The sequence below is a fragment of the Mastomys coucha genome, unplaced genomic scaffold (genome assembly GCF_008632895.1).
Source record: "Mastomys coucha isolate ucsf_1 unplaced genomic scaffold, UCSF_Mcou_1 pScaffold2, whole genome shotgun sequence".
Lineage (NCBI taxonomy): Eukaryota > Metazoa > Chordata > Mammalia > Rodentia > Muridae > Mastomys > Mastomys coucha.
Window position 1 is genome coordinate 14,956,617 of NW_022196902.1, and position 24,862 is coordinate 14,981,478.

General features: G+C 37.7%; 1 protein-coding gene across 15 annotated transcripts in view; it reads right to left on the bottom strand.

The window, feature by feature from the left end:
• Window positions 1-330: 330 nt before the first annotated feature.
• Window positions 331-24,862, bottom strand: part of Eya4 (EYA transcriptional coactivator and phosphatase 4) — a 236,177-nt gene continuing 211,645 nt past the window's right edge. For 10 of the 15 annotated variants that reach the window (XM_031380588.1, XM_031380585.1, XM_031380595.1 and 7 more), the window contains 7 exons: window positions 20,540-20,629; window positions 13,966-14,024; window positions 13,699-13,859; window positions 11,128-11,242; window positions 8,997-9,118; window positions 6,943-7,043; window positions 331-3,674 (listed from right to left, as the gene is read on the bottom strand). In XM_031380588.1, coding sequence (XP_031236448.1) covers window positions 3,594-3,674; window positions 6,943-7,043; window positions 8,997-9,118; window positions 11,128-11,242; window positions 13,699-13,859; window positions 13,966-14,024; window positions 20,540-20,629 — 729 coding nt within the window. In that variant the 3' untranslated portion in view covers window positions 331-3,593. Of the gene's footprint in view, window positions 3,675-6,803; window positions 6,905-6,942; window positions 7,044-8,996; window positions 9,119-11,127; window positions 11,243-13,698; window positions 13,860-13,965; window positions 14,025-20,539; window positions 20,630-24,862 lie in introns of all 15 variants that reach the window. The other 5 variants (XM_031380587.1, XM_031380597.1, XM_031380590.1 and 2 more) reach the window with 2 other exon arrangements.

A 24,862-nucleotide genomic window follows, 5' to 3' on the forward strand; every position in this document is an offset into this window, starting at 1 on the left:
ATACATTCAGACATACAAATATTAATAAATATAATAAATGCCTACAAACTCAAATAGATACTCTCTGATTATGAACACATTTTGGTTGTATTATGATTGTACATGAATGAATGAAGATTCCTACATGCAGCCCACATCTTCAAAAACTAGCCTCTTTACTGCATTCATTAGGAACATTTACAGTATTATAGTTCATTTTGTCTCCAATGAAAACTCTTTTGCATAAGAAGATAAAACACTACATTCAGAGACTTAAATTCCACATGATTTAGAATCAAGCAATACATACACATTGAAATCTCTACAAAATGGAAGAATAAAGACAAGGTATACAGTTGCAAAGGTATTTATTGAGAAATAGTAAAGATGTACATATTTTTACAAGCTTTTAATATTAATTTACATTTCTTTAAATTATGTAGGCCCCAATAATCTATACTTTACTAATACATAACAGAAACCCTTGATTTTGATTTTGACTGTGAGGTTCCCTATAACACCACCATAGCTGGGAGTCAAAATGCAACTTTGGCTCATGAGGGTTAGATTTGTGTTGAAAAGAAATACTAAATGCCATATTCATCAAGAATGTAGGCTTATCACAAACAAGTAGGTTTTTTTTAAAAAAAAAAAACTTCACAGTAGGGCTGCTGTTGAAGCTATTTTGATCTTAGCTCACCAGACCTATTTTTGTGCACAGACCATATAATCTTAAAATCTTATTTTTACCTCTGAATTGGATTTGCACATTTCTTCATTTTTTTTATCATCTTAGATGTATGTTATAATGTTGTAGTTATGCCACCTACTTTCTTACTCAAGAATAGGGTCTTGATATTTTTAAGGTGCAATATAAGGCAGCTATTTTTTCCTAATATCATACCAAGCTTGAATATGTACTAGCCCAAACCCCATCTGAGTGGGAGAACAGTTCTCAAACTCATTTACAATAAGGCACAATATTCTACATAAAAACAGAACGTAGGAACTGCCCAGAGGGCTGAATTTTTATTTTACTTATTTTTTATTGCTGTTTGTCTGATGTGTTTTTAGAAAGATAGAGCACTTTCCTGTCCTAAGATGGGAAGAGAAGCATTGTAGCTTGAACCTGTTCACATCACATGACCAGGCTGGGCCATGGCTTTATGGCTGTCACCATTGCTGTGCTGCACAATCTCTTTTCCATCAGCCTCACTTGTAGGTATTACAGTGGCTGCCTCCCCTTGACAGATATGCAGGGCTGGAAAAGGAGATGGATAAACAGGAGCACAGAGAAGGCCAACAGCTAGTCCTTGTACATTTGGAAAGGGTGAGCCTCTCTGTCCCTTAAGTGGAGTAATCCAAGAAGCCTTTTTCATCAGATTTCATGAAGAATTTTAACTTTTGATGCAGAGGCACAAAGTCTATCAATGAAAGAAACTGGCTGTGTGCCAACCTGATTTCATTTTAGTCATAGTACTAAATACAAATGAGTACCAGTAATAAAAAAGAAAATCTTTGACCTTTTATCCAATTTCAAGCTGAAGACCAGGAGTATAAAATTTATTATTAATAGTATTAGTATTAAAATATTCCAACCATAATTTGCCACCAAAGCATTGGGGAAAGGGTAACCAGAAGCCACATTTAATAAGTAAGGATTGAGACAAGAAGTCCCTATCTTATGCAGAATTATCTCATCATGCATCTACCCTTTGTAAACAGGGCCACATCATTCTCTAAAGAAATACAGCCCTCCAGAGTATTCTCTGTGATCTTTGAGCAAAATGTTGGCCTTATTTAAGCTGCAAAAGTCTCAGACGATGAGCTCTTATGAACCAGCCTCAGATGAGGGGCATTGACTGAGAGCTGCACTCTAGGGTCCATCTTATGTCATTCAGAAAGCAGAGAGATTCAGGCACTCACACCACTAGAATATTTTCTTTCTTGAAGTCTTAAATTTCCACAAGGCAAACCATGTCATAGCAAATGAAAGGAGAATCTGTACTGTGTTACCAAGATGGTCTATACACCAACAAGACAAGAAGACAGGCAGACACAGTGAGGCCACTGAATGCAGGCATTGTTCAGCAACCATACAGGAAGAAACCAATGTATTTCAGTCTGTAATGGGGAGACCCTGGACTGATGTGTTCCAAGGAGAGCAAATACCTTTTTACTGTTGTGATCTGGTGATGTTGTCAAGATATAGCTTATTTAATAATTAAATTTTGATGATATTATGTAAAACATTCATAGATTTTGAGTTTTTTCCTTGAGAACTATCTGGCATACCTGCCTTCTATCATTGATGATACTTGCTTCTGCAACAGCATGGAAGACAAATGCACTCTGCTGTGCCTACTCAATGTGTGTTTTAAGCTACATTCATTCCATAGCATGTTCTAAAAATGACATTGATAATATTTGCTAAATGTGCAACATGATATTGTCCCCTTAGCAACTGGCACATATCCAATCTTAAACTAAAATTGGGTGTGTTGACATGAATATGGCTCTTAATTTCCTTCCAGAAAACTGTAAGAAGGGATACTTGATATATATATCACTCTCTAAATAAAGAACCCATAGTCTCCCAAACTTGCTTATGATTGGATGTTCAGATAATTGACATACTGATTACTGGAATAATTTAGAACCCAATTAAAATGCAAGCTTTCTTGTATTTGTTACTGGTTTCCCATTTTAACAAATACTCAGTTTGTTGATATTTCCATATTAAACTGATAGATTGAATTTTAAATTTGGTCATGTGAAGAGTTATCACAAAGGTATTTGTTTGCTTGTTTGTTTTGTTTGTTTGATTTTGTCTTTCATTATCTACAGAGACTTTAACCAAAGTTACATTGTAACACACAAATGCTGTCTTGTCTTTAAGGCACAACACATCAATATGAACATTCTCATTGCCACACTTATAAAAGAGACAATATCATATTCCCATTTCCCCAGCCCTTTTCCCACCCCAACAAATAAAAGAAAAATTGCATTCATTTTCAGAGTCAGCTGCTAATAAAGTCACAGTAAATTATTTCCATCAATAATTTACACAAATTACAGGTCTAGCTAGGACTGTCGTTATACAGTCTGAGTGCATTCCGATTCAGATTTTCTGGGCTAGGTAGGCTATAAGTCAGATTCAAACCTCAGGGTTGAGAAGAGCTCCCATTTTGAGGAATGTTTTCAACCACCTTGTCAGAGGCAGAGCAGGTGCTGTGGCTCGGGAGGGTTCGAGTTCTTTATTAAAGCTGTTAATTCTTGTTAGGGCTCACTCCATACATGTCAGTAACTGCCACAGATTTTTGTTTTTGTTTTTTTAAACCACGAAAGTATTGTAAAGATAATAAGACCATAGAGCTTCCTTTCTGTAGCACTAGAGTTTAATTCCATTCAGCAACCTGAATTCTTCACTCTGGAGTTTCTATTCCAAGTATGATTTCATCCGTTAAGACCATTTATATGTGTAGAAGAAGCCAGCGGCATTGGATCACACATAAAAATACAGTGTACTTGAAATATAAAAAAAAAAAAAAAAAAAAAAAAAAAAAAAAAAAAAAAAAAAAAAAAAATGGCTCCCCAGCTAGAGACTCCAGTTACAAATACTCTAATTCCAGTGCTTGGTGTAGAGCCAGGAGGTCCGAGTGGCTTGATATCCTCCAAAAGGGCATGTTGTGCTGTGTGGTCAAGACAAGGAAAGAGGGGAGAGGGAGAGGGTAGGAGTGAGGAATGGAGATAGAGCACAGCCATCATCCCATGGAGACAGGAGCACACACCAGGATGTGGTGTCCACCCATGTTCAAGAGAGGGAGTTTAATAGAGGCCATCCACAGGGGAGGTCTGGTAGTACCAATGTGGAATTTTCCAGAGAATAGAGAAATAGATCTGAACTGGATTTTAATGGTACAACATCCAATCCTGAGTTTCCTAGCTAGTTGAATCTCTTCTCAGTGTTACTGAGGTCAACATTGGGGAAGGCAATTTGGCCTAGAAATCCTGCATGGCTGAGGGACAAAAACTATCAGTTTGCACTGTACCTTTAAAAGTCAACTTCTTGGTTAAAAATGAGATAAATTTAGACCACTAACTTCCTAAAACTATAGCCTTTGGCAGTTTGAGAGGAAAAGAGAGTGGATTCCTATCTATGTAAAAAACATCTTGGAACCAGATTAAATAAAATAAAAATATGAAAATTGATAATATTATTACTTGCCTCAGATAACTAATAACTTAAGCCAGGAGATGGCTTGGTTTATTTTGCTAGTACAAGATGGAGAGGGAGAGGATACAGTTTTAACAGGGCTACATATACCAACCCCAAGTGGATAGACATAGTATTAGATGGTATGCTGCCCTGTGGCCTTCCAGAGATGTGCTAATATGCACTTCAGATGTGGTATTCAGAATTTACGGAAAAGATTGTTGGAAATGATACCTGAGGAAATCTCATTGGAAATAATAATAATGGAAAAAATATACTTCAGTCAATTATAAAACAATAGGATTAATTGTTAGATTGAACTTAGGACATCTTCTAAGATGTAGATGTAGTCTTGTATGCAGTTTCCATATATACATATATATATATGGAAACAATATCTTATTTTAACAGCAAGCTTTATCATTACCATTATTATTACATAAGCCATTGCTGCTCAGTATGGTAGCTACTAGCTGCATGCAGCTATGAGCATTTAAAATATGTTTAGTCCAATTTAAAATACATTCTGAGTTTCAAACCAGACTAAGCCCAGTAATATAGACATCACGGCAATAATTCTTATATAGACTAGATAGTGATATATAATGTTATATACAGATTGAGCCAATTAATAGATATTATTAAAGCTTATTCTATTGGTTTCTTTTTACTTTTGAATGTGGCTTCTAGAGGATTTAAATTTTACATATACATTTCAGCTGGTATATTTTGAGAGAAGAGCATGGTTATTCTTGTTGCTAAGATTTGATCCTTTTTTTGATTTCTCTTTAAATTTTACAAACATGGGTTTTAGTTCAATTCGAGCTAACATTTTTGAGATGGGTAATGTTTTGCATTTCAGCTCAGATCTATTTGTAATAACAAAACAGTACTCAGAATGCCTACACATGCGATTACTTCTATGGTCAGAGAAAAGCATGCATTCTGGGTGCTAGGGAAACCAGCCACCTGTGTTTTCAAACAGAGTCATAGCCTTTACCCATCACCCAAACTCTACCTACTTAAACAACCATTTGAAAACAGCATTCTATCTGAAATTTTGATCCATTTGGAGTCAAGCTATTTCCCCCAAAGCATGAGCTTTAAACCAGAGGACATGTCCAGAGGGTTATCCCTACTGTGGGTAGCTAGCACACACTAGATAAGTCTTAATTCTTAACAAACATATTGTTATTGTCTCAGAAAAGTGTACTTTATTTGTTCTGCCCTAGAGTTAAATAAATTTCACATAGACTAAGGAGAGTCTAGTGTCTGTTCGAGGGCCTGGTATTCACTATGTGTGATTATGGTGCCAATGTGGAAAACTAAACCACATGAATTCCAAACACCATAAACTCCAGAAGAGATAGCAACTATGTGTGCCTTAAACAGCACAGGCAGCAGCAGCAGGGCGGGGGTGGGCTGCTTGAGGCTGCACGGAGGCTGACCTTGTACAGAACGTCCTTGGGACCAGTGTGCTGTCTTAAGTCACAGCCACTGCTAATTAACACCCAGGGAGCTTCATGTCACACCAGCTCTCCTAACAGAATGGAAAAGCACAGGGATTTCAGAGGGTAGCTGCTGGTGACCTTCTGAAGTAGAACCCCATTCCCTTCCTTCAGTTGCTAGGTTTGAGCTGATTGGGTTAGCTTTCTTTTAGGGTCATAAACTTTTCCATAGAACTGTTGGTTCTGATTATTCTATAGAGAATAGAAATTGGGTCAGTGCTCTGACCCATATGTTTAGTAGCAGCTTTATTAGAAGGTGATTTAGACGGCCTGTAGGTAAGAAAGATGACGTTCTCTTTCTAAGCTAAATTGTCACTGATAGTTTCTCTCCTTTCATGGCTCTTCAGTGAAGGAAGTAGTGGGTGCAGTGTTGTGCTGCCTGGTCTGGATCCTTTTTCTGATGCTGAACAAATCACTTAGTGATTTTACAACTGCCCTGGTTCCTTGTTAGAAATATGTGACAGATAAAACTTATTTAAATAGGTAGGGTCTACCAGATCTCCCACACGTGTTCAAAGCCAGCTTCTTGGTGCTCAGTGAGAAACCCATGGATGTGAAGAGCATTGCCCTAAGACTCTAAGACAACGTCTCACACCAATTAATAAGAGTGCTCCTATTCTAAGCACGCTAATGAAGGCTTCTTACAGCTTCTCTTCAGCATTTAGCATGGAGGAGCCTCCAGGCACTCGCAAGGAACATGGGGAATCTGAGAGGCTGGGGCTGCCCTTACTGTCTATGCTTTGAACCTGCTAAACTTCCTCCGGTAAGTTCTGGGAATTTGTCTATCTATACTGTATGCATGCTGTTATTATATGTGTGTGTATTAAATGTATGTTCTAAATGTTTGAATATACTTATTTTTCCATATGCTTGAATAAATATTAATCAATTTTCCTGTATTTCCTATCAAATTCCAGGCATAAAATGCTAGACTCCAAATGGTTTCTTTGCAGCCCACATCGACTCTCTCATGCTCTTATTGATTTGAGACTCGAAGTGTCAATCACTTGTCAAGCTGCCAATTGGCAAAACTACAGGGATGCAAACAAGAAGGCTTGCTCTAGAGGTGCCACACCAACGTTATTGAGACAGGTTACCTTTTTTGCTGCCTGCTCTTCTTCTACACCATCCCCAATTACAACATACACTACTTTTCTGCCAAACCTTTGCATTATTCGCTCAAAGCAACTTTCTTTTCCTGGAAGATAAATGAGATACAGTTCAGAGCGGAGTTACCTGGTTAGCAGCGTGCTCCTCATCCCGGCCATCTCCAATCACAACATAAGTTATGTTAGTGCCAAATCTGGACACTATACGCTCAAAACAGCTTTCCTTGCCTGAAAAACAATGCATCGTTTATTCTTGGGGCCATGGGACTCATGGACCTTCAGGTTCACAGAATGCTCAGTTAATGTCTTTTGAACAACATTGGAAGGAGCTTGTGACTACTGCATCCCCAAATCAACACGTACATTTGAATATTACTGCTTTTCACTTAGAATAGGTTATTAAAATAGACATTTTTGATGTTTTAAGATAGTAGGTTTGAGAATTTGGCCCTGATAAAATGTTAGTGTGTTTTTATTCCACAGAAAGAGTAGTGGAAAACAATTTTACAGGCAAATACAAGTTTCTAAAGCATTTGTTAAATTCTAAGAACCATCTTTATCTAATTTATCTTTTCTGTAGGCAAGTCAGTTGGATATGTTGTTGGGGAAGTCTCCCCTCTGAGGAAAGAGGAAATACTAACAAGATTTATTTTGATAAGTAACTCCTTTAAAAAGTGTGCGGGAGTGGATATAGTCAGTTTAATGTATCAAGCATTTTGTGCAACTTTGCCACAGCAGTGCATATACAGCAGCATACTCGGCAGAGTCACTGAGTAGACATGAGGCGTTGCCATGGAAACAGCAGCCATGTTTTATCTTTACAATATTGGCATTTTTTCCTGAATTTCATTCTAAGAATATTCTTGCAGCCATTGTTAATTTTGACATTTTTCCTTCTTAACCTGCTAGTTTAGAATGCTAAAGAAAATACTAGTGATAATGGAAAATAATAATGGTTTTCTCAGATTAAATATTAAAAAAATTGGCCAGTGGGAAGAGTATCATCTTTCAAGTAAAAGAAATGTTTATTTGGGTAGGAAAATCATTTGTGTTGTCAAAAAAAAATTCCCATTCTGTTGATCCTAAGGGTATAATGTATATATCTTCACGGAATGGTGTATGGGGTTAGACTCTAGGTTCTGATCTGTAGAGCACAGGATAATGTGGCTGGCACACACTTTAGGAAAGTTTGACTCTCCCTAACTGTTCTCCCCAGATGCCTGCAACCTTCATGAGACCTAGGGCTAGCTATGTTGGGTGAGAGATTTTAGGATTTTGAGCTTGTCAAAGGGCAACAGGTAATTTTGTTGCCCTTTAGGGCATTTTGCACAACCTATTTATATTCCCAGGAGTTTCTGCTAGAGACGGTGGAATAAATGTGCTGTCTTTTAACTCTGATAAGATGGCAGAACCTGACGAAGTTTTGTTTTTGAATGGTAATTGGCAGTCAGATTCTGCATACCATACATAAAGAAGAAGATGTCTTCATAGACAGACACAACCTAGGAAGCAGGCTATAGTTAGTTGAGTCCTACTGTGTATTGGGGACAACCGCTCATGTAATGGATAATAAAGTACATATTCTTCTCTATGAGAAACTTTCCCTTGTTTCTGAAATTATCTTTTGATTGCTGCAGAACCAATCTGAGACCTCTCGGTGCTGCCAAAATAGTGTTCTTCTTCTTAAACCTTAGATCAGTTTTATTGAGTATGTAATTCTGTATTTCTCATTAATTGAACGATTAAATGCTGTAGCTGGAGCACATATTACTCAGACAACATATGCTAGAATATTGTATGATGCCATGTGTGGACAGAATGAGTGAGGATTTCCTAAATTTAGCATTCAGCATTTCACTAGCTGAGAGTTCTTATAAAACATACACATGTACCATGAATTATACATGATCTTGTTCTTTGAAGCTTTCCCAAATTTTCTGGATGTGGTAGTAGTAGATTAGTTAAAAGAGAATCAACAATTTTATATATATATATATATATATATATATATATATATATATATATATATTATATGTGTATGTGTGTATATATGACAATTATATATAATATATACATGTATGTGTGTATATACATATATACATATATGTACATATATGTATACATATATATACCCTGTAGATGTGATTCCATTTCATACAGAATTTCAGATAGTTTCCTTACCTATTTTTGTTGCGCTGTAAATGTTCTCAATGGGGAAAGCACCTCCTAGGCTGTAGAGCAGGACTTTCGCAAGAGCAGGAATCAGCTGGGTTGTTGTCACCAAGACGTTTACACAGTTACTCCTAACAGGAACGAAACATACAGATTCGTCACCAAGACATTTACACAGTTACTCCTGACAGGAACGAAACATACAGATTTGCTTTCTAGTAGGAAATAGCTCTACTGGTACAGATTGAAAACTGCCTCTGTTGTTTCCAAGTTCTGTAAGAAATGCCCTCTTTCAGTATTTAACAATGAGTGCTGTCAGCCAACCCAACTCTCTGAAATGGCAGGTTATTAAGAATGATGTGCAAGCTGAGACCACTCTCTGACATAACGTTTTGTCAGAGTAAGATGTTATTCAAGTCATTTACACTCTTATGTGATGAGAACAAAGTTGGGTAATGTCAGACACAGGCCTTTTAAGTTTGGAGAGGTAACTTTGAAATAAAGTTTCACCATTTACCTCCTGTGGTATTAGTGTTTAGGTCATCTTTCAAAATTATCAATACTCTACAATGAAAAATTTGTAAAGGACAAGCATAAAGAAGAAAATGAGACATAGTGATGATGATTAATTACACATTCAGAGATAGTATCTGTCTTCATTTGTGAATTTATCTTCCCATTAGCAATTACACACTATATAAACAATTTCTTACTCTGTTTCCTTGATTTTGTAGTCTATGGCTTGTATAATTTTATCTACTATCCTCATATTATCTACAAGTGAACAATTCTGCCAGTTGTTACTATTTAATTTGTTTGGGTGGCTGTTGGTTTCTCCTGATTATGTAGAATGCAATCTAGAGGCTTTTTGTTTTTGTTTTCGTCTTTATTTTTGTTTTTTCCCTGGTACCTGGAGTTACTTCTTTAATTATAGAACAACTGTAGTAAGAAGATAACTCAATTCTGCTGAGAATTCTGACACACAATTCATCAAATTGTTTTCAGTACATTTTGGGGCTTTGTGAAAATATCCAATATGTTAGTGCTAAAATAGCTGGATACCATAGCAAGTTTCATAGCCCACTAGTCAGTGAGCATTGACTTGTTTTTCTAAGGCTTTTATTTCTATTCATCTATTCATTTCTTAAGGCCATATATTCTTGCAATAGCTTTAAGGTCATACATAGAAAATCTAAAGATAAGCTGTTGACTTAATTCTTAGAGAAATGAGCATGACTCTACATCATCTACACAATTTCAAGGTTTTCATGTCCCTGACGTTTGATTGATTATATCACAATCACATATATCATGACTCAGGAAGTTTGTGTCCAAGTAGCTTTACCTGTTGGGTAGTTCCTGCATAATGCATTCTAATGTCCTTCCAAGATTTCTACACACCCACTCCAATTGTTACCTTTATAGACCCAGAGTAAAATCTAACCTATTTTGAGCCAAACATTTCCAACAGTTGCAGTGGACAACTTTGTTCCAGGCTTGACTCTTCAGGTTGAGTTCTTGGCAGCTTTCTCCTTTGTGTAGACCACATTTCAGGGACTACCAAGCTGAACCCGGAAGAATGCACGTCTGTCAGACTTTATATTAGAACGTGGCACCAAGAACTGAGCGGAGTGCCCCAGTTAGGCCACGAAGTCAAGTGCAAGGCCCAACAAGGACTTCCTGGTATTGGTGAGGCTTTTGATCATGTGACCAGGAAGGAACCACATGCCAGATTTGACACATGAATTTTACTTTCATGTCCTAAATATTGGGCTCCTCTTTCACTCCAGCAACCTTTTATGTATCTCCTATCTGTCTGGATAACATCTCTTTTTATGCCTATGTGTTATTCACACATTAGTTAACTGTGTCTTTATTGATTAACATAAATCAGAAATAAAATTATGAAATGAGAAAAAGTAAAGATTAATCTTACCCACCAGCCATCACTTCCCATCCATGCAGTCACACATGCATGTACCCATGCAGGTACACATAGGCACACATTTAAGTACGTATGCAGCATATGTGCACACAGAAATCAATGGATGTGGTGAATTACTAGCAATTGGAATGGCTTTTCTCTGTTGTGCTGCTGGACCCAGATCTTCCACATAATGCAAGTAGAAAGGCCACTTACCTAGTACTAATAATTGATAAAGACTTAAGTGCATTTGTTAGCCAGGAATCTGTGAGGCCTTCGATCTCTGCCCTTAACTGCAGCCATGCATCTCTCTTGGCAGGGCCAAGGAGTCCTGAAACACCAAATAAACAGGCAGTTAGGAGGCGAACACTGCCTCTGGAGTAGGAAGTTTGGTGTCCCTTCTGTCTACAATAAGTAATTTTTATTTTGGTTGTGCCATAAAGAGGTACAGACACATCAATATGGATTCATCCTTTCAGAAGTGATTGGTCACTATTTGTTCAGTATTGAATTCTTTTTAGACAACACGTAGGGGTCAGACCCTTGGCTAGACACTCAGAGATATGACACAAGGATAAAACCCCAGTTTTCCTCCTTCTCTGAGACTAGAATCTAACATAGCTGCTGACAGGTTTGACAGCTTCTAGGCTTGAGTCCCACTGCTGAGTCTGGGGCATGCCAGTCAGGGAGGAGCGGTGGGCTTCCTCCAGCAGGAACGCAAATTCATCAAGTACAATAGTCTCTTTAGAATCAGAGTTCTGCTGTGGCAAAGTATCCACAACATCCTACCCAGCTGGTACAATGCTTGGCAAACCAGTGCCTGCGTTTAATAATACTTTGTGTTTTTAAAAAAAGAACTAAATAGCTATGTTGAAAAATCCAAAGGTGTTCTATCCAAGAATACTCAGAGGTTGGAAGAAATAGGTATGTTAAATTTTAGAAAGGCTAGGCTATCTGCCATTGGCAGAGCTCATGGCTAGTATGCAAGAGACACTGAGAAGAGAAGAGAAGGGAAGAGAAGGGAAGAGAAGGGAAGAGAAGGGAAGAGAAGGGAAGAGAAGAGAAGAGAAGAGAAGAGAAGAGAAGAGAAGAGAAGAGAAGAGAAGAGAGAAAAAGAAGCGGGGCGGTAGTGGCGCATGTCTTTAATCCCAGCACTTGGGAGGCAGAGACAGGCGGATTTCTGAGTTTGAGGCCAGCCTGGTCTACAGAGTGAGTTCCAGGACAGCCAGGGCTACACAGAGAAACCCTGTCTCAGAAAAAAACAAACAAAAAAAAAAAAACAAAAAAAAAGAAAGAAAAAGAAAAGAAAAGGAAGGAGAGGAGGATGGAGGGAGGGAGGAAGGGAAGATTAAAAGGCAAAAATAGAAAAGTAAAGTAACCTTGCTCTCGTGATAAAATCCGATCACGTGAATATCCATTCAAAAGGAAAGTTTCTCACTTAAATTGTATTTCTCACTGAAATTGTATTTCACACAATGACAGAGAATAAACTCTCAAATCGATTAAATTTTCTAAGATAGAAGATGATATGTTGTCAGTCTTCCCACTTTTAAAAGAGTTTAAACAATACTCTGTAAAGGGGGTATGAAAATATAAGCAATTCAAACAATATTCTGTAAAGGGGGTATGCAAATTAAATAGTTTCAGACATCTCAGAGGGATGTTTAGTTTTTTTAAAAAGTTAAGCATACTGTTTACAATTATTTTACAAAAGTGCCTGGGACAGAGCTTAGAGTGAGTTAGGAGCCACAGCCTGGAGCCAGAGCCACAAGTGTGACTAGAGCCTTCAGAGCTTAGTTATCTGTGTGGAAATGAAGCCTTCCCTGTAAAGCTTCCTGTCGCTTTGAGCGTTCCCAAGTCTGTGGCTCTGCCTTGCTCTCTGCACTTGCTGAGGATTCCCTGAGCATTCGGTGTGATTCAGTGTTAGCAAACACAGGAAAACAGACACACAGCCCCATCAAATGCAAACACGGAGAAACAGACACACAGCCCAATGGTTTTGCTGTGGATGAAAATTACATTTATTTTACTCTATGGTATACACGTGACCATACACATGTGCAGAATGCATACGTGTTCTTATTCATTTTCTTTTTGCTTACTTTGGGTTTTTGTTCCTCAAAGACATTTCATTTTAAAAGGAAGGCAAACAGCTTGCTGGAAGAGTTGTGTGTGTCTGACTCGGGAACTAAACTTGAGAATATGTTGACCTAAAACTGATTCTAACAAAAAAGAAGACCTTTTTTTTTTTTTTTTTTTTTTTTTTTTTTTTTTCCTGTATCTAGAAACACAGCCAGAGTTGCAGTCTGAGGCTAAGGGTCTAAAATGCTCCCTCAAATCATACTATGTCCTAGGTAGAGAGATACACTGTCAGACGATACATGAGTTTTAAAAAGATCCAATAGGTCTGTTGCACATTTTGAACTTTCACAAGCTGCTGTGTGAATATTCTCAGTGATTGGCACTAACTCAATAATTGTGGCTCTGATCTTTACAAGAGTCTCCTGACCACCTCTTTCACCTGTCTATTTTTTGTTGATAATGTCAGAGTAACACAGATCAAACAGAGAAAAATCCTAGAACACAAGGTTTCCGCAAATTGTCGAGTCTTTTTTCAACAGTGCATTCAACTCCTCCCTAGTAATGCAGAGAGCAGAAATCCAGGCTCGTTGCTTCAACTCGAGCCGTCATGGTTACTTTCCAGCAGCTAATTTCCACCGTGAGAATACAGTTTGAGTTCTGCCTACGCCCAGGGTGCTGACGCTGGATGCAATCGGCGGCACGTACCTCCAACATTGTTCTTGTAGGTATTATATAATTCCTTTACTCTTCTGTAACGAAAAGCCAGCTTCCTCATCCAGTCCACTCCTCCTCTCACACCTGTTGGCAAACAAAGGTTCGCACTACTTGCAGCTGCATGGAAGCCATCAGTTGCAAAACTGTAGGTACTGCAACACCCAAAATACATTAAAAAGAAACAGAAGAAATAATTACATGTGCAAAACTAGACAGCTGAATTTCTGTAGGAAACGGAAGACTGAAAGTGCGGCTTACCTTAAGTCCTGACCATTGTCATCAGAGGAAACATCATCTATATGAACTTGATCACACTCCTGGGAAAAGGGAACAGCAGACATTACCTATCGCCCAAAAGTGGCTAATACCTTCCGGTTTCCCATCATCCCACAGCATCAGGCTACGTCCACGAGGTGGCAGCATTGGTCCATTCTGCCTCCTCTGATGCTAGCTTTCTTAGGGAGGGAAATGGTACCACTTCTCCGAGATCTAAATCCATAAGGCAGTCTGGAAACTCGGGGTGCTTTGAAAAATAAGTTTAATCTTAACATCATTGATAAGAAGAGCTCTCTAACCTTTGAGATCAGTGCCCTTGCTAATCTGAAACTCTGCAATGTGCCTGGTGTCCGAGCATCTCAAGTGGTCACTGTGATTTATTATTTGCTTGGTGGAAGTGGAGGGGTCTTGACCTCAGAACATGGTGTCTCGTGAGCTTTCCAAGACTTCCTGCTGCTTGCTGGTGTGAAGGTGTCATTTTACTTGAAGTCCTGGATTTCTGATACAGAACAAAGTTAGTGGCCATAGAGGCTGACACCTTCTTTCATCGGGCTTTAGTGTTTTTAAAATGTCAATGAATATAAGTAAGGTCGTGGAGATTTACATACCACAAGCAATACAACCTCCAAGGAAAATAAATTTGTTAAGTTTGCCCACATTGGATCTGATTTCAAGTTAGAATTTGCTTAAAGCAAATAGTGGCTTCCACATAGAAATCGGGCTCCTAGAGGTTCCAAAAATCTTGTTCTGTGTTTAAATGATCTGCAGGGTTCCTGTGAAATATTACATGCTTTAAAGCAAAATTTGCTGATGAGATTTAAAATGCCCAGCTCTCAAAGGAGTAAGTCCACAATTAGCAGTTACAAATGATTATAATTCACAATAAATCAATGAAAGAGTGAGAGACAGACAGAGACACAGAGACAGACTGATTTGCACGGGACGTGCAATTGTTATGCAATTGTTTTACTACTGAGTTAACATTTCCCAGCTTTTGGGCCTCTTATATTTTCTTTAGATTATCTTATATATAAACCTCTAGATTTTGATGCTATAAGTAGCACTTATTATTCAAAGATCAATTTAAAATTATTAATTATGAAAATATGCCATATTAAGAAAGAGTCTCCACTTCAAATTCGTTATAATAGACCTTGAAGGGTCTGTACTCAAGCACGGAATGTCGAGTCTTCAGCCTCCACCCAGAACATGTTGACCCCATTTCAATGGACCCAGACTCCCTTTAATGGACAGAGTCGGAGGGCGAGGAGATGGTTCAGCAGCAGGTACAGAGTATGCTGCTGAGCCTGACGACCTGAGCTTGAACCCAGGAACCCACATGGTAGAAGGAGAGAAAGGACTCCTGCAGCTTGTCCTCTGACCTCCACATGTGTGTGATGTGGACTGCGTCCTTTCCCAAGTAAATAAAACAAATGTGAACCAAAGAAATAATAAAATACAAATTAAGTGGTGAGCACAGTCAGGAAAGTGTTCATATGTGACTTCAAAATGTATTTGGAATGGAGAAGTGGGTCAGCATTTCAAAGCATTTGCTACTCTTCCAGAGGACCCAGGCTCCTGATGAGACTGAAAACTCCCTTTTCTGCCTTCTCCAGGCACTGTATACATATGGAACACATATGTACATGCAGGTAAGACACCCATAAATGTAAAATGAAAACAAAAATTTGTAAAAATCTGTCTCCTTCCTTTAGTAGTTCTAAGGTTTACATAAGTTATCGGTTAGTAATTTTCAAATAATCCTTTACCTATGTTCATCAGTAAAGGCTGAGGAGAGTTATCCTACCTGATTTGAAGGTGCATGTGGGAGAGACAACCAGGATATATGGATTTTTAAAGGCAGGAAATAATCAACCCAGATACTTGGGGAGAAAACAGGTTGGACAAAAAACTTAAAAACTAGAAGAAAATCAACTATGCACTGGGAGATATGCTCAAAGTATGCAACATACTCAGTTGAAAATATGCTTATATAGTTGGGCAGTGGTGGTACACACCTTTAATCCCAGAACTTGGAAAGCAGAGGCAGGTGGATCGCTAAGATTTGGAGGCCAGACTGGTCTTACAGACAAAGTTTCATGACAGCAAGGGCGCACAGAGAAACTCTGTAAAAAGGAAGATGGAAGAAAGAATGAAAGAAAGGAAGAAAGAAAGAAAGAAAAGAAGCAAGGAAGGAAAGAAGAAAGGAAGGAAGAGAGAGAAAGAAATAAGGAAGGAAGAAGGAAGGAAGAAGGAAAGAAAAGGAAAATGTCCTCGTGTAACTCTTTCACATTCAATGAGTATATACCAATAAAATAAAACCTGAATTAAAAGCAACAGAATTGCTTCTTTACCACATTGCGGACAGAAGTCTATGCAATGATAGTAATTGTCAGAGTTTCTAACACAATGTTATAGTGACAAAAATTAAGACCCTAGATGGTGAGGCTTGTGGGAAATGTGGGTGTCATCAGTACAGAAAGAAGAAAAAGAACAGAATAGGAGATGAGGCTGCCTGAGCTATCATGGTTTCCTATAGTTGAGAGGGATGCAGGCTACCCTGTAAAAAATGAGGCACTGCACCTCCAAAAACTACCCTCTCACATCCAGCTTATCAAACTGCTGCCTGGGGCTTTCAGCTGACTAAGGAGTTAGCATGGAAGCTGGAAACCCTATTTTCCTCCAGAATATGGAGGCACTTAAGGAGCTCTTCATGATTTAAGTATTTGTTCTTTAGACATGGTAATATTCTTTAAATAAATGTTAACGTGTATAGGTGTTTTGCCTTTATTGAGTCCAGAAGAGGGTTGATTCCCATGGGACTGGAGTTACAGACGGTTGTTGTGAGCAGCCATCTGGGTACTAGGAATTGGACCTAGGTCCTCTGGTAGAACAGCCAGTGCTTTTAGTCACTGAGCCATCTTTCCAGCTCAGACATTGTGACATTCTTGGGAGCCATTTAGAGAGAAATAAGTACCTGCAGCTTTTCACTCTATTGAACTTCTAAAAGCTTTCCCCATGTAAATAAAGTCCATCTCTCTCTTAATATAATATACTTGTATAAAACCCCCAAAATAGTGAGGGAAATTTTTGTGAGTTTCTCTAACCACCAGAAGCTTTTTTTAAAAAAATATTTCCCCATTCTAATTTTTTAAAATAGCTCCCCTAACATTTCAAGTATTAACTCACATGCTTAATTTATGCATAACTTGTCCCAAAATTTATTTTTTACTCCAGAGGACAACAGTATATCAAACTTATTGGACCATGCACCCTGTATTTGAAGTTAGGTTTGAGGGTCTTCCAAATCCAACTTCTCTTTATATTTATGCTTAGTAACTCTGTGTGTTGACTCTGGACAGTTGCCCAAGGATTACAGTCCAGTGAAAGAAATTTGAACTTCAATACTAAGAAGTTTTTTTTTTTTTTTTTTTTTTTTTTTTTTTTTTTTTTTTTTTTTTTTTTTTTTTTTTTTTTTTTAGGGAAAGATAAATAATTGTTCATCAACTAGTTTTCATTGTGGAAACCATTCAGGAGTCATTTTAACCTAAATCTAAAATGCTCCAAAAACATTCAAGAGCTTTGGTTTTGAACACAGCTTAGCAAAGACCTCAAATTCTTAAAATAATTCTGGTGTTAATCATAAATGCTTTAAATTTGTCTTATAAGGTAACCACAAAATTGTCCCTGATCTACTCCAGGTATAAGTCACTGCACTCTTCTCTCACATTTGTGAACCCCAACTCCCTGGTGCTTTCCCCTCTGGAAGTTATTCTAACTGAAATAACATTTTTTTGAACAGAGAGCATTCTCTTGCTGGGTGGGGGTGGGCAGAATGGAATGAAGTGTTGAGTGCTCAGATTCAGATTTCGAAGTTTTAAGGATGTTTGAGAGGAACAGCTGCCGCTGCCCAAAGTGCACCATGTATTGAAGCTTTCACTGTTTCAAATAGACATTTGGATTCCCACAAAAGACCCCAAGAGATTAAATATACAAGAGAAACAATTCTCACAATAAGCTAATGATATATGGACTGTTTTGAGCAATTCTGTATGTCAGCAGAAGCAGGCTTAGCTTAATTTCTGTTATGGACCCTTTCTAAGAAGTTGGCTGGCAAAAGGGACATTGGCATAAATGTGATGTTTAAAATTAGGCACCCAGGATGGGGGGCCATGGAGGTGGGTAGCCAAATGGACTTGAAAGTTACTGTGTGGATCTCATTAACCCAGTGCTTGTCTGTGTCACTTAGAAATATCCTTTTGCATTCCTGGTCTCATCTACCTGTGTGAGCACACATGCAGACTTTGTGCACTCCATTGCTTGCATGCCATTGTGAGTGCATATGCCACTCACTTGATTAGGTTTATCTTTTACTGATCAAATGGAATACATCTGAACAGCTGAACCGAGGGTGTAAGTCAAATAATGCTTCTGTGACATTCTAAAATCCCCAAACGCCAATATTTTCTGTTTAATATTCTGTCAGTGATCCCAGCCAGTATATATGAAGTACTTTTAACATAAGATCTAGCATAAGATGAAAGATCTTAAAGCACTGTATCTAGCCACAGCTTTTTATATACTCAATGGTATTTTAAGTATGTAAAGATATTTATATATTAGGGATAAGACACACTCACCTCATTTTAATATTCTGCTAAAAACTGGTTTTATTTATTGTTTGTGTGTGTGTGTGTGTTTGTGTGTGTGTGTGTGTGCACTCCTGAGGGTGGCATGTATGCAATAGTGCATATATGGAGTCAGAAGAGAACTCTCTCAGGTCTATTCTCTCCTTTCGTAATGGGTCTGATGGGTTCATGATCCTAGTTTTTCCCTGTTCCACATTATTTATAAGATGCCAACAAAAAGCTAAAAGTTCAGAACACATTCCATGTGTTTCCAGTAAAAAAAGAAGTCACATGAGATAAATATCATAAAACTGGGAAAACTCATATAAAACTTCTCGTTTCTTTTAGTAACTTTGAAAATATACATCATCTTACAATTTTTAAGCTGAGAGTCATCCACATGGAGAACAAGAAAACTAACACATAACTATTGCTATATTTAAAATGTCAAGTTCCATGAAAGGTCAACCATGGTTTCTATGAGCAGGCCTCATCACAAAGCCGTTCTGGATCCCCAGTAGTAATAAGCAGTGGGGGTAGCTACACTCAGGCTTTGCATGGGTCACAGTATTTCTTATAAGAATAAAAACTAGATGAAGAACACTAAGCTTTCATATTGTTCATTAACAAATAAAGTTTCTTCGAACAGACATTTTATTATACAATGAAAACATGGACCAAGCTGGAAAAATGACTGAGGTCTTCTAAGCCTCAGGTTTTAGCACATTTTCTACAGGCCACATAGAGCCATTTTCATTTCATGTCTCTGATGTAACTAAGGCTTGATCTATAATCTTATCTAAGTCACTCAACTAAATGTGGCTTTTCTGTCTTTTGCTTTAATTTCTCAGGGTATAGGGGCAGAAAGCTGTGCTCTCTTGCTTGAAACCTGCTTTAAAATCACAATTTTATTATTGAGCTAGCTGGTAACATAGGACATACATATACATACATACACACATAAACACAATATATATACATATTATACATATTACTAACACACATACATGCATCTACATGAGGGAATCATTTTTCATTTTGTACCGCTAATGTAACTAAGTCTTGAGCTATAATCTTACCTAAGTCACTTACTGTGAATTTTCTTTCTTTTACCCTATCTATCTATCTATCTATCTATCTATCTATCTATCTATCTATCTATCTATCTATCTGTCTTGCTGTTAAACCTGTAGTCTGTCCCCTGAAAAGTCCCTTTACCCAAGCTTCCCTGTTATTTCATATTCTACTTTCTGCTTGACTGGAACCTTAAATCACTAACACAGAGATTATATTCTTTATAGTGGTATACATGTAGCTACTCTGAAGCTAGATTTCTTATGATTTTCCACTTTGTTGAGTTTTACTTTTGCTGTCTCTTGTCATTCAGACAACTGTGTTGGAAGTTGACATTAGGAGTAAAAGCCCTGAGAGAGGAAAGTGTTCAGTGCATTAAAACTCATCAGCTATGCTATGGGAACTATGGAAACAGCTCCAGTCTTCTTTAGTCTAGAGGAGAGGATGAGAATGAGAGTTTGTTAGAGATGCTGCAATCCTCCGTGACCTGAGCTTCTCTTGTGATGAGGAGAATAATGTAAATTGTCTTCATTAGTAACCTGGGAAAGCCTGATGCTAGCTCAAAGGTGAGATAGCAAAGAATGGAGGGCAGACTGGGGGTTGTCTGGCCTCAGCAACACAGGAAGCCAATGTCTTCTCAGATGCTTTTGTTCTCAGTATGCGTCCATGAACACATATAACTCAAGATCATGGGTTTGCAGTCTACTCATACTCGTCTATGCAATTTTCTACTTGACAGGTCTCAGGGAATAAGCATCTCCCCTCCCCCCAATTTCTTAAGGTTACTGCATATGTGACACCATCTGAGAGTTTTTGTGTTGTCAATAATTATTCTTGACTTTTAAAATTCTTACCTCTAAGTCATTAAAAAACAAATGTGTATCTGCAAGATTAAAGATCATTTCTTCCATTCGGAGCCCGAGGGTCACAGCCATTGGGGGATCCTGAAAATAAATACATACAAAATGAGGTAAAATTTTATTAGCCACAATTACTAAATAAATATTTTAAGTAGATATTTTTGGAGAAGGTGAAATATTAGATGAAATTTTAGCAAAGATTAAAACATTTTACAGAGTTAAAGGGGGAGTTAAAGAGTTGGGAAATAGCTAGAAATATGACAATATTCTAGTGGCTGATAATATAAAGTAGTATGACTATAGTCAGCAATATTTACTGTAATCTTCTAGGCGGTCAGAATAAAGGATTTTACATGCTTTCAACCCAAAGAATGATAAATGTTTGAAATGTAAGTATTAATTATCAAATTGATCATTATATATTATATACATGTATTGAAATTTATGGCATATATACAATTATGCCATTTGTAATATTGAAAGAATTACATATATGTATATAAAATGAGTTATGAATGACTCCAAATATGGATCTCTAAAGAGATCTCCTGTAATTTACAGGACATACTATGCATATAAAGATTACAAATACATTTCAATAGTAATTTATCTACCCAAATCCATGTATTCATAAGAGAATCATGCAAGCCAACAAGTTTAGATGATTTAGCTTGGATATATGCCACAAATACCTTTTGGGGAATGGTATTTGTATGGGTGGTGAAGAACAGAGAAAACTTATTAAATATTTACAAGGGTATGCACTTAACATTATATGGAATAAATGAGTTGTATTTAGAAATATATGTATATGTACACACATATACATACACATACATATACATAGATATACATTTACACATCACATATATATATACACATAGATATATACATACATCTATACACATACATATACATATATGTAAAAACACAATATACATGTACACATATACACATACATATACATACACATAGATATACATATACATACATATATAGTTATACATGCATATGCACACATACATATACATACAATATATATACATATACATATATATACATATAGATGCACATACATATATGCATACACATCCATATACATATATGCATGCTGTACCAATTAGTGAAAGAAGAGGAAGTAAAATTGAAGGAGATAGGGGAGAGGTGCATGGGGAGATTTTGGAGAGATGAAAGTGAAGGGATAATGGTTATAATTATGTTATAATCTCAAGAAGAAAAGAAAAGGAGAAAAAGAAACGGTCGTCATCAAACTAGAGTTGAAGAAGAATAGGGCCAGTGGGTGATACAGATGATACAGAGGAGCAGAGAGGATTGCATCAATTCAGGGGAGTATAGCAGATAGACTGGTACAGTGCCACTTACTATGGACAGCATTTTGATTGGGGTGATGAAGGCATGGGCAGGGTTGGGTGTGGACGCTGATACATACTATATATAACTGTTCTGAAAGGTACAAAATGTCTATAAACCCAGTACAAGACAAAGATCAAACTGTTTTGTCTAAAAGTGCTCATTCAAATATAAAGAAAAAAATTTTTTGTGCCCCTAACTAATTTTTTTTTTAATTAACTCAGGCCATTTCAGAACTTAGAAGGACCCTGATCGCGTTTCCTTCCATTGTCAGGCTCGCTTTTGTTGGTGTTCATATCCTTTACTGTTATTGAAAGAACTCTCTGAAGCTTGAATAATTTTTTAACTATGCATTTTGTCTTTTTCTATTAAAAATTGCTCTTGCTAATCCTCTCTTTTCGGAGGGAACAGAGTGGGTCGTAATAAGACAATGTTATAGAAAACTTTGACATATTCTGCTAAGTCATGGACCCATGAACAAAAAGTCCACAGAAATATCAGGAAAATCAAATGTAATTACAGCATGAAAACATATAATTCCATTAGTGACGCTCTTTGAATTTCAGGAATGCCCACGATGCAAGACAGTAAAGGGGAGATCCACAGTACTCTGATGCTTTCTGCCCTGAAGATATCAATTTCAGATGCATGTATAGAAATATCTTTTTAAAGATTTTCTCTTGGAGTTTAGGTAGTGAGTCTTTTATCCCAACTGGTACTTGTCTCCACTTTTAAGTTTCCAATAAAATTATTGGCTATCTTATGTTCATTTCTTACATTCTTTGCATTTATAGATTTGATTTCTGGGAAGATAGGAGAAACCCTAGTAGTCCCGTGATTACTACTTTCATTGATAACATGCTTCTGAACTACATCCCCCTCTGTGCTATCCAAACAGTGGTGGAAAAATCCACAAAGGATGAATTTCCTGTGCATCTGATAAGTTAACAAACAAATAAATACTTTTTTTTTGAAAAAATTACATAGCCCTTATAGTAAGTGTGCATAGCATATATCAAAATGAAAGCTATATTCGAGCATACTGTTGGAATGCAACCCCATGGCACTGGGAGGGCCAATCACTTGTTTTGCAAGCTGTGGTGTTTGTACAACACTTGCCCTACTACAACCAGCACTTACTAAGCATTCTGGCAAAAATCCCATTTCTTAACTGGGTAAGTTTGGATTTGAATTTTGTCAGAGTGTGAATTGGTTAGATTTTACTAAGGTTTCCAGAGAGCAAGCCCATTGACAGAGAAGTATTTGGTCATCAAGATCACAAACCAAGGAAAACTAAGTTAAGAGGTGGTATTCTTGTTCCTCAGAGACTGTTTGGGAAGGCTTCTTTACAGATATATGATTTATCGCCCCTTCCAGTGAACTAAGTCACTGGGACAGCTAATTCTAAATCAGCAGATTACAGTGTCACACTTTTCCAGCTGAAGGACTCACCGATCTCAAACTCTAAAAGGAAGGATATTTGTTGGGGGAGGGGTGGCTTGGGGGGAAGGAAGCCTTCTCGGAACCTGGTCATGGTAGATATCTCTGGCTAGGAAGGAGCTACTAGTGGCTGCAGTTCCACTGTGTTATCAAGCATTTGCGAGTGAGACATATTTCTGGAGAGGACCCAAGTCTTGTACTGAAATTTCTACTATTTTCGTAGATGTTTATGGGGTGTCTTATGAATCCAGATTTGCTGCTTTTTTTCCACTTAGGGGGAGTGAATGTTGAGTTTGGTATTGAAGTTGAAGTGATACCAAAGACTTGGGCAGAGTGATAACGTGGGGAAATGAAGGCACAGATAGGGTTGGATGAAAGTTCTGATACGCGTGACACACATCAGAGTTCTGAAGGATTCAGCATGTCTCCTGCAGAGTTCAACATGGGGCAAAGGGAACGTCTGCCAAGTTACACTCTGTAGTACTTTGTCAAAACATTGAAATGATTCCCAAGACACTCTGCTGGAGGGAGTGGAAGGAAAAGAAGGAAGAAGGGAGGGAGGGAGCAAGGGAGGGAGGGATGTAGGGATGGAGGGAAAGAGACAGAGAGACAGAGAGAGACAGTGAGAGACAGAGTGACAGTGAGACAGAGAGAGACAGAGAGACAGAGAGAGACAGAGAGACAGAGACAGAGAGACAGAAAGAGAGAAGAGACACACAGAGAGAGACACACACAGAGTGAGGAAGAGGAGGAAAAAGATGAAGAAAGTAAATATTTCTTGACCTTGAAATGTGTGCCTCTAAGCCAGATGTTACCAGTGTGTACACCCAAGTCAGGATCAAGTAGAACACTTCTCTAAATCAAAATACTAATGCCTATTAGCCATGTTAGCACAGAACATAAATCGGAGCCAGACTGTCTGTCTGTTGGTCTCTGCCCTACACTGGGCCATCAGCTGCAATTCCTCCTCTAGGGAAACACTGTAAAAATATCTCAGGAGAAGCAGCAATTATGTATTTTTAAAGTTACGGGGGACTATTTTTCTTTTAAGATCCTGGGATCTTGGACCAGTTATTCCTTTGGGACATTAAGTACATTTGTAGATTTTTACTCAAGGGACAGAAGATGCCCAAGCACACTGCGAAGGAAGATAAGTCTCCACAAACCAAGGTGGAACACATTCCTGGGCTCTCAAGATGCAAAGACTTTTCTAATTAGACATTAAGAGGTGAAATGAAATCCATTCATCAACTGGAAAGGAAACTCCATATTTGACCTATTTGTCTGAGGGACAGGTAATAGATTTCAGAGTTCTTAAAGGGGAAGCTGAGTCTTTGGGTCAGTGGGCAAGTGCTTGCCTAGTGTGCATGAAGTCTTAGTTTCAACTCCAAGTATTTCTTAAAAGGAAAAAAAAAGAATTCTTAGAGGGAATTGGATAATTCCCTCTGTTAAGAGCATTATGTTATTAATCATCCTTTCATATGGTTTTGAGTGTCTATGATATGC